Below are 10,529 nucleotides of genomic sequence, written 5' to 3' on the forward strand. Positions count from 1 at the left end.
AACCAATGAATGAAAAGAAAGCTGTCTCTAGAAGGAGACTCATTTAATTGTTCAACCCCAAACTGAATAACATTGGCTAAAAATGCAGCAAATGCAATCAACAAGCAGATAAGTAGAAACACTCCAAGTACACAATTCACTACTATTAAATAATTATGATAGAATACTGGAGGAAAGGTCTGGCAAACATGCCATAATTGTCGCAATAATGGCATTCACAATGGCTACAGCGACAATATAAGTCAAGAGTCCACACCACATGGTGCACACACTACATTTCACAACTTTATATCTGCCGTATCGAACATCTGCCAAGTATCCGGCTAGAGGATAGAAGAGAAACCAGAAAGCAAATACAGCATATATGCAACTATCTATCATCTCATTGGTCAGCATTAGACTCGCAAGCCGTCACTGTTGCAGGCGAACAGTAGACTGGTCAAACTCCGTGTTGAGACTTGTGTAACGTTTGCCACGATATTTGTGGCAACTAACCGCATGCGGTTACCACAAGATCAATGATAGTGACGTTTCACTAGAAACTCTGCGTATCACATGCAGTATACTGACGTCACGAAAACCGCAGCCACTTAAAATATTTTCTGATATGCTGACTGTGCAACACGAGTCTCTACACGGACTTTGACCAGTCTACTGTTCGCCTGCAACAGTGACGGCTTGCGAGTCTAGGTCAGCATGGGTGTGATATACACTTGCTGCCTTAAGAGAGAACTGATCAAGAAATAATTTTCAGGATTCAGCAAGAAACCATATATCAAAGACATTAAGGCAGTCCAAACAAGAATCATTATTGCAGCCTTTGACTTGATTAGTACACTTTTCTTCTTGCCATATTTCCCGTGATTACTTGTCACGAGTGGTGTGGTTTCAGCAGCATCTCTGCTGGCATCTGGTGCAGGAGTTTCACGAAGGGAAGCTTGCTCTATAGTTCCTTGCTCACAACTAGCCATTAATTGGTCTTTAATGTATACTACATAAAAGTACTCACTATACGTTTATGCAAAGTCATGCAAAGTCATGCAAAGTCGGTTACACCCATTGGTTTTCACACAATTACCCAAATAAATGCCCACTAGACCAGAGTTACACCCATTCTGAAGTGCATCCATTCTAAAGTACATGTAGCAGCCTTGCATGTTTATCTGAAGATCAATTAAATGAAGATATACTATAATAGAATGAAAGCACCCCGCGGGTGCTGATGCCTCGCCTCAGTGGATGTGTCAAATCTACATAATTATAACACTAGCCTCGAAAGTTTCACGACCAACATCCATCAGATAAACGGTGTTCTACAACAACACTTGATTCGAATCCAACAAAACCAGGTGATGTTTCAAGCTCACGCTCAGCACACAAGCATGCATATTGTTGACAAATCATAAATTACGTCAAAATCAGTAGTATACAGAGGAGGTACAACATGGGTTGATCTTTCTCATTAGGTCGATAATGAGTTACTCCCGTATTATATTTCTGTAGCATGACAGAATTTCACGCCCACATTTACCCATGTGACCTCCTGTCATAATTTATTGTGGAGGAATATGTGTGTGTACGGAGAAAGAAAGACTGAATATACGGAAGCATCACCACAACTTGCTCTCCTATAACTAAGTTGTGACTTAAGAAAATGAATAGCATGCATATACCGTATAATCTGGTTAATAAGCGCACATCAACTAATAGGCGCATACTGGTTAGCAGACCAAGAGCCTTGATAGAAGGCACATGGTTTCTGCACAGTTCTCTGCCCAACAACTGGTCTCCACACTTCTTTATAGATGTTAAGTCTCTTTCACTATCGGTAGCTGTGTTACTGCTGTCATGCAGATATGACAATAGACCTCTTGCAGACAAACGATCGAGCTAGCTAATGGAGATTTGAAACGTCATAGGCGTGGTTAATTTCTATAACCCTTTCCCGTTCAGCCACACACAATCTCGACACAATCTGGAACAGTTCCATCACTTTAGTTTGCATCTGAGCCCAACCCACCAAATTAGCTTGATGTTATCTCCGCCCCCAATGAAGTTGCTATGGCTTGTAGAGATGGGCGTGGGTCAATGGCTGTGCACAAACTAACCATCGATTTTATGCCTTGCTGCTGCCTCGATGGAAGTATGTGTGGCCTTTAAAAGCTGCACTCTGGTCAACTAAGCTGCTTAGCAAGCATGTAGACTATTGTAGAGCTTGTGTCCACTTGTGAAGTGCCTGTGTACACAAAATTAATGGCTTGCTGCTTCCTCTTCGAAAATATTCTATGGCTACCAAGATAGTCCAGAGGGTCTACCAATGGATACTACTCAGTCCTACATGCTGTATAGCTTGTTTTAAATTTTTTTTTTTTTTTTTAAGTGTCCTAATTGAACAGCTCAGCAGAACTTCAAAGGATAATGGCATTCATGATACTATCCAATCTGCCACAGAATCCAATATCATGCAATATTCACAAGTTGATAGCACGCTCCCTCCCAGATTGTTGTTGTAAAATTTACAACAATTTGACCGGTAAAGGGATAAGCACACCTGGATAATAGGCGCATAGAGGTCTGCTCTTTTCCCTATAGGCGCATGTGCTTACTAACCAGATTATACGGTAGTCATAGTCCCAAGTAACAAACTGGTCAAAAACTTATACATGTAGTGTAAAGGTTTGTTGCGCTTCTACCATGTTTTGGTATAAGTATGTGATACTACATTGTACGTCACTCCTGAACCAAATTTAAGTGGATGCGTATATTTAGTAGTTAATTAGTTAATGAAAGCACCACGGGTGCTGATGCCTCGGTGGAGGTGTCAAAGCTACATTAGACGTCACTGTTGTACTGTTCACCGTGCAACAGTGACAGCTTGTGATTCTAAAGCTACATAACATAAATTAGCAATAGTTTTACACATTATATATCACGATAAACATTAATTTTTTGCATTAATTAATTTTGCTGCAATGCAGGCAGAGAAACTCAAAGAATGCTTTTATACACACATTATATCCAGAGCCGTAGATAGTCTAGGTTTACAGGGGTGGCAAAATACAGCTGAAATGAAAAACTGTTTTGATATAATTATATCCTCTAAGTATAGCAGTTCATGGCAACTTGTAACTTGCTGTGGCACCAACTTAGCTATATTCATGGAGCAACTAAAAAGAGGTAGCTTGAGCTAATAAGGTGCTCCTGCTGCCCAGTGGCGTAGTAGAGCTCTGAATTGTACCTAAAAAAAAGGTAATCACACGGGAAGGAGGCAACACCCCCGCAAAATGTTTAACCGGAAACCACACCCAATAATTATCACGTAGAAGGCAGGTAATTGGCTAGTTGGGCGGAGTATCAGTTTTTGACATCAGGGGGGCTTAGAAAGGTCTGTATCGAATTTGCAATGTATCATTGTTTATAAAGTCGCCATGATAGTCTTACCCATTGTTGTTTTATATGCATGTAACTGTAGTAGACACGGTTTTGTAGATATACATACCAGGTTTCGAATGCTCAATTGCAAAGGACATACAAGACTGATTGCATTTCCAACTATTACCAAATTGCTGCGCATGCTTTCCACTTTGTGAGTCGTTGTTTGCGATGTATGCAAAGGAAAACTGGCAATTTGCAATTGAAAGAGTATCGAATTTGAAACTCGGTATCTGTACTAAATTTTAAGAATCAAATTCCAAACAATAGCAGGTCATAATAATTCAGCCACTCACCATGCATTCCCCCATTGTGGTGAGTGTATCTGACTGACAGACAGCAGTAGTTCAACCAGCTCCTCTCCAGTTAACAGTCGAGTGTCTTTCTGTCATCACTCACTACATGCACGGGAACAAAACACTGAAGTCAGCACCATATATACACTGTAGTAGGTTAACAGTGGTCAAAATATTCGTGGTTGAGCAATATTAATTTTAGTTGCTAAAGGTGGTCAATGATCGCTGGTAATATTCGTACTCTGGGATTCAACCACGAAATATTTGCCCCCCCCCCGAAATTAACCCGCTATACGGTACAGAAAGCACTGCATGGTTACATGTAGTTAGTACAATACGTACAAAATGCTTTTGGTTTCATGCTGCTCTATATACGTTGCAAGATTTGTTTTCATCTACAGCCGCATATTCTCGATTCGGATTCCAGCAATGGCACTGGGACTTAAACAGTTCGTTTAGATGCTCGGTTTCCATAGTGACCCAAGCTTGCCTGCATGCATTGGATAATATTTTATCAATGTAGCATAAATACTGAGTCAAACATTCATTACAGAGTTTTAAAAAATGATGTAGGTGCGTTGAACAAATTGCGTAGAGTTAGAGGTACTTTTGATTTATGCTAGACGGTATAACAGTGTACATGCAGCTAGCTTGAACTTATTTACAACGCAAATTGGGAGCTTCCAGCACCTTTTCAGGCTTTTCTTCGATTTCTGTTTTTGCCCAGACTAGGCTTCCACCTCTCTCTCAGTCTCTTCCACACTGGCTCATGACCACAGAGCTCAGCAAACTGACAGAATGCTAGCTAGCTAGATCTACTTAGCCAGCTTTACAGGCTAAGCAGAGATACATATACAAACACTACACATGGGTGAAGGTAATGCCCATGTGCAGTCCTAGTCTTGCGAGCCATTAGTGATTTTGCAGGTATGGCCCACGAGACTATTGTAGTCTCTCTTTTACCCACGCAGCCACTTGGCCGGCTACAAAAAAGTAGAAGATGTTATTCCTTTGCTCGCTCCTTGTTAAAAATATTGGCAGCAGTATCCACTTGACGTACTTGAGGACATTATCACTTTGCAATAAACTCAGTAGCAAGTCATTCACTGCTGAAGACAGATCAACTGATCCAAACACATACAAAAGAGGAAGGAATGATGAGGATCGTGAAAATCATAAGTGGACCAAAAGCCCATACAAAATCAAGCAGCTCCGTTTTTCAAGACACATAGTTAACCTGGTGCACAAGGGGAAGGTTTCCGAGGCCGCTGAAGTGTTTGAGTCGATGAGAGGCAACAAAGTGAAGGCAGATGCCGTCGTATACAACTCTCTCATTGCAGGCTACGGGAGATCGGGGAACGTCGAGGCTAGCTTCAGAGTCTTCAACCAGGTAAGTAAATAGTATTTATAGATACGACGTTGCATTTATAGCTGCTACTGTTTTACTGAAAACTTTCTCTCATTCACAGATGAAGAAGCATGGACTAGTACCGACTGACCACACCTACACCAGCATGTTGTCAGCCTGTGCCGAGGCCGGTACAAAGGCAAACGAAATCCTCACTAAGGTTGAGAGTGAAATAGAGAGAAGAGGAGTTCGTCTAAACACCATCGCAACCAACGCCCACATTAATGCATTGGCCTCGTGTCGGCAACAAGAACACGCCCTCAAGGCTTATCTGGACATGATAAAGACAGGCACCACACCAGACCTGCACACCTATAGTAGTCTACTGCAGGCCAGCGCTAAGGACAGAGTGGAAGGTATGGTCATAGCACAAAGAGTGTGGGAGGAAATGATTGCCACTGGACATCAACCGGACCTGTACAATTTCAACCTCCTCCTACAGTGTTTGAGAGATGCTGGTTTAGAGGGCACTCGATCAAACGATTGTGAAGAACTGATACGTGTACCTGCAGTTAAAATACCATCAGATTTGCAACGAAGTTCGACCGTTATTGCAGACTCTTCTTCTCAGGACGAAGTTCGTTTATCCTCACCATCAATTAATGTCAAACAAACAGGAAGTTTTGAAGTGTTCCTTTCTAAGACTGAATCACTCACTGTAAATCTTGGCTCAGTAGCAACTAAAGGAGTCAGTAGCAGCTCAATAAGATGGCTGGATCGATTTGGAATTGAAATCCTGTTTGAAAGTTTGAAGACTTTGAATCTAAAGCCAGATATTCGAATGTTTCACCTTCTCCTACAATTAATGCTATCTCCAAATGACGTGCTGAGTCGATCACAGGAGTGTGGAGTGAAGCCTGGTGCAAGGGCTCTGGTAGCGGCCATTCGAGTACAGGCGAAGCTGGGGAACATGACCGGAGCTAAGGTGAGTGGGTAACACAATGTGTGTAGATTGTGTTAGTTTTGTGCATGATGGTGATGAAGCTTAATACATAAACTTGAGACGTTATTACAACTACGTGTGTGTAGCAATTTTACTGCTCAATGTCCACAGGCTATTCTGAGCTACTCTCATTCCATGGGTGTGGACATGGGTCAGTTTGGCTACCAGGCTGTGGCCAACTCCTGTGTGAGACAAGAGGAAGGCCTTGAACTACTGGCAGAAATCAAGGTGAACCACTCACACTTGCTATAACTATCCGACAGCTTCACCCTAGGTTATCCTGTAGCTACGACACTTGGTAGCTATTATTATAGAGCTCTCCATTACAGAATAATGATTGTTAGGTGACTAACTATGCTGCTGCTTTGCTATAATTATTAGCTATATCATTGTTTTTGTTTTGGGTCTTTTGCAGGCCGTTGATTTGGTACCAAACGAGCATGTATTCGAGACACTGATTGGGAATGCAGCGAGAAGCAGGAACTTTGTGTACCTCACCGCACTGATCAAGAAGATGAGGCACTTTGAGGTGTTGCCTAGTAACTCGTTAATCGAAACACTGGACGCTGCCGCAAATCAGAAACCAAAGGTACGCTGGGACAATGGTAGTGTGTACATATCACAGGGGAGAAGTGAATAGAAGCATGATACAATAATGCTTGTGAAGGCCCTTTTTCCTCGGGAGTCAGGGTGTTATACAAGATTTTAATAGAGGGGGGAAATAATGCATGCGGAGTGTCGCCAGTTAGGGGGACCCAGGGGCATGCCCCCCTAGCTGGAAGTTAATTAGGTGATCTCTGGTGGGTTTTGGGGTTGCTTCAGTTAGTACCTGAATAATTGTAGGGGAGAGGGGAGATTTGAGAACTTTGCTTTTTAGCAACAATCATGGTCAATTGTTTGCACCAATGTAAATTTACCGTATAGCGGGAAATTTCGTGAGGTGCAAAATTTCGCGTTTTGAGGGCAGAGCAGTTAACGTGAATTTCACATTCAAAATTCTTGGGGTGTGGTTTCCTGGCATTGAACTATGATTATTAAAATCGCGAAAAATTTCTTCTGAACCAAATAGCAAAACATCGCACCCACAAATTAACATTTCCCGCTATATGGTACTTTGTAAGCTTCATGTCGTATAATATAGCTTTGGTGCATCCACCGAAGCTTCAGCACCCGCGATGCTTTAATTCATTATTTTATAGCTCGATCATGAGTAGTTGTATAACGTATTCCCCATTCCCTGCAGAGTGTGTACCTGTTGAGACAACTAAATGGGTTCAAAGGTTACTATAGTATCTGGAAGGAGATGATGGTCGGCTCCAAAGTAATGATGAAACGTACTGATTAACGACTCATTATCTCATCATTGTATTGTCAATTCAGTTTCATTCAAGCACGTGTGTATCAATTTTGACGTTGGAACAAAGTTTACCAATAGATATATAGAGCACTCATTAATGATATAATATAAATCGGTGGTGATCGAAGGACTGATTCTAGAGATGCATAACACACACACAGCTGCACAACACTAACAATGAACTCCTAACAAGTTGAGCACTGGCTACTTCCAGAGAGATTTTAGCATTTTCTTGGCTGATAGTCTTGAGAGAACGAGAGTGGCTACGAACATGCCTACCACTACTGCACTGATGAGAGTGTAGTCAAAGTCTTCGGCCAGGAGATCAAATTGATTGGACGGAGTCACTCGAGTGTAGTAAAGATCTGTACGGTGTGAGAGGGTGTGGGTGGGGAGGTTACGTGAAAGTATAGGTTTCACTATACGAGTACAGGGTGCCATGCACGATAATGTTGCTAAAAAAAGGTCAACTGTTATTTCAATACCCTGTTAGTAAACATTGCCAGCTATGTACTCTCAGTCATACAACTAGTATCTGAATGCAAATTTTAGGGGGGGGGGGGGGGGGAATTGGAGCCACTGGGGAATATCCCCCTTCCTCTCCCTGTACGACACCCTGAAGTAGTACTTGAAGTACTAATGGCATGGTATAACCGTATGTTGTTGTTTCGCTATACCATTATAATAGCAAAAGTAGTTTCCTATAACAGAGTGTGACACTCACCTAGTCCACAGACGAACAGTAGACACGTGGACTCAAGCCCACTGGGTGTAGCGTAAATTTCTCGTATCCTAGCAACGGTGCGATTGTAGTTGACGAAGCTAAGAGGGTTGAGTGGAATCTCGGGATGGTAGGGAGGAGTCCTGTCCTCCCTGCATGGAGGGAGAATAAGAATAGATAATAGAGCCCATACTGTAACTAGAAGCCTACAGAAGCTCTTAGTTACACTGTTAAGCAGTAACACCCACACAATGCACCATGTAACACCGAGGCATAATTAAAGGCTTCACACACAGAGTCAACCAGCAAGTCACTCACTTCATTTGGTCAGTGATCTCCAGTTCTCTGCGATGGTTCAGTAGAGACTTGGGCATGATCACCACTCGACCAGACGCAAGACCAACTGCAGAGGAGGGAGAGAAGCACCAGCTATTAGCACTAGATAACACTTAGCAACAGAAAGCTTTATGCACTCATTCAGCAAATGCTCCACAAAAAGCTTTGCATGATGATAATGCATTAGTTTTGTACATGTATTGTACAGCTATGTTAGTATTATAACTATACAGACACGGCATGTACATGTAGTACTGACAGTACAGTGTACTAAAGTCTACGGGATTAGGTACTCACAAATAACTCCCTTGTAAGTGATTCCCCTGAGAGTCTGTGTGGTTGGGAGAGTGGTGATGGTGGTGGGAAGAGTGTAGGCCTGTGACATGACAGCGGGGGTGGGGGGAGGGGCCAGCGACGACCAAACAGTGCTATAGGGAAGATTGATTTCCATTGATAGCACTTCACAAATAAGTCGGTGCATACTGCTATGAGTGACGAACATGCAGCATCATGTGACGTACTGTGATTGGTTGGTGTGTATTTCGTAGAGCTCTAGAACCACTAATTCATGGCGACGCTGCTTGCTGTTGAAGAACTCATACTGTAAGAGGAGGCAACAAAGATAACTATAGAATGCAGCTAACAATGAATGTAATAACAATACTACACTGTAAAATAATTATGCATACTAAAGTCTTGTATTGAGTTTGACCTTCATAAAATTAATGTTGTCATAACTCGGTCATACTTTGCTGAAATTCAAAGTTCACCTATCTATAATTATGCTTTAGAGTAGCCTCGATTCCAGGCCGCTCTTCCTTGAAGAGAGGGCCTGGTATCGACTGTTTGCGCATGCGCTACCTACACAGAAACTGGGTAATTTGGATAACATCGTATATGCTCAGTAAAACAATGACGTCACAACGAACGGAAGTGGATTGAAGAAAGTAGATAGAAGTTCGATTGTGAAGGTTTTTAGCCTATCTGATAGCATTTCTAATAGCTAGCCTTAGCCTGCTATGTTAATAAAAGACTCACAGCCTGCAACAGTGTGGATGACAATCGTCTGAACGGAGTGAAGGCTGACAATAGCCTATACAGACAGGCCATGCCCATCTGCTACTAATCTTGGTGAAAGTCTACATGTAGAATCTATCAGAAAGAAATAGCTGCTGTAACCAAACGTACTACAGCTCTGTCTCTAGCTAGCTAGCTATGTAGCTCTGTGTATGACTTTAATATTATCAATTTGTATTCTTTGTCTGTATACTTATTCAGGACATTTTTTCTGGTAAAATTTATGTTTAATGGAAAACTTTACGGGGAAATTGTCCAATAATTTTGCGCATGCGCTAGCAGGCCTCCTTGTTGAGGCCTTGTGAAGGAGGCTAGCTTTAGAGCTGATAAGCGAGTGAAAATGAAAAACATTTGAAGCACCTGTTGCAAAGATAACAGAAACGGTACAAAAAGATAACTCACAACAACCCAGTTCTCAGAGTGAGCCATGTGCACGGGGCCCCAGGGCATTCTTGTGAGGTGTGGTAGATGATGGCCCCAGTGATACTGTCTATCAGGTACACTGTCACCAGAGGTTTGGTCCAGTCTGTGGACTCTGTGACCACACCCACCAGATTAGGGTTGAGATACTTGTACTGTACGTTGCTGACGTGCTCTGCAGAACAGCGACGTTACATGTATACTTGTATATACACACACAACTAATGAGAAATACGTACATAGTACAGGTATGTAGACAATGAAAATTATTCCGTTTTCGTATATACTTTTCGTACACACTACAATGTAGGCATACTGTACCAATACTTAATGTGCATGCAAAGAATTGCCAGAACCAAAAATGAAAAATGTTGAGTATTGATGTATTAAAAACTAGAACCACAGACACACATACAAACCAGCTCACCATACGCCTTCTTCCCCATCACAGCTGCTATCTGCTCATTCAGAAATAAATTCAATCAATCACACACTCCGCAAGTTTTTTACTTACCTTTCCGTTTGCCGTGGTAACTAAG

The 10,529-nt window shown here is 42.0% G+C and overlaps 3 protein-coding genes across 5 annotated transcripts in view; 1 reads left to right on the forward strand and 2 right to left on the reverse strand.

Annotated features, from left to right (window-relative positions):
- Window positions 1-4,568, reverse strand: part of LOC135333844 (uncharacterized) — a 47,824-nt gene extending 43,256 nt beyond the window's left edge. For 2 of the 3 annotated variants that reach the window (XM_064528851.1, XM_064528850.1), the window contains exons 1-3: window positions 4,419-4,558; window positions 4,071-4,218; window positions 3,729-3,830 (exon numbers count right to left, since the gene is read on the reverse strand). Coding sequence is in view for 1 of the 3 variants with exons in the window: in XM_064528850.1 (XP_064384920.1) it covers window positions 3,729-3,743 (15 nt within the window). In the remaining 2 variants the exon portion in view is untranslated. Of the gene's footprint in view, window positions 1-3,728; window positions 3,831-4,070; window positions 4,219-4,418 lie in introns of all 3 variants that reach the window. The other variant, XM_064528847.1, reaches the window with a different exon arrangement.
- Window positions 4,569-4,667: 99 nt separating this feature from the next.
- LOC135333854 (pentatricopeptide repeat-containing protein 1, mitochondrial-like) lies at window positions 4,668-7,530 on the forward strand. The gene is made up of 5 exons (XM_064528868.1): window positions 4,668-5,118; window positions 5,198-6,061; window positions 6,191-6,307; window positions 6,495-6,668; window positions 7,323-7,530. Exons 1-5 carry the CDS (start codon window positions 4,729-4,731, stop codon window positions 7,422-7,424), a joined length of 1,647 nt encoding a protein of 548 aa, XP_064384938.1. The 5' UTR covers window positions 4,668-4,728; the 3' UTR covers window positions 7,425-7,530.
- Window positions 7,499-10,454, reverse strand: LOC135333866 (ER membrane protein complex subunit 1-like). Its single transcript, XM_064528884.1, has 7 exons — window positions 10,418-10,454; window positions 9,973-10,165; window positions 9,015-9,094; window positions 8,791-8,921; window positions 8,476-8,560; window positions 8,161-8,309; window positions 7,499-7,801 (listed from the first exon to the last, which is right to left on the reverse strand). The coding sequence occupies exons 2-7, from the start codon at window positions 10,018-10,020 to the stop codon at window positions 7,641-7,643; spliced, it is 654 nt and encodes a 217-aa protein (XP_064384954.1). The 5' UTR covers window positions 10,021-10,165; window positions 10,418-10,454; the 3' UTR covers window positions 7,499-7,640.
- Window positions 10,455-10,529: the final 75 nt, after the last annotated feature.

The sequence above is a fragment of the Halichondria panicea genome, chromosome 3, assembly GCF_963675165.1.
Source record: "Halichondria panicea chromosome 3, odHalPani1.1, whole genome shotgun sequence".
NCBI classification, from domain to species: Eukaryota; Metazoa; Porifera; class Demospongiae; order Suberitida; family Halichondriidae; genus Halichondria; species Halichondria panicea.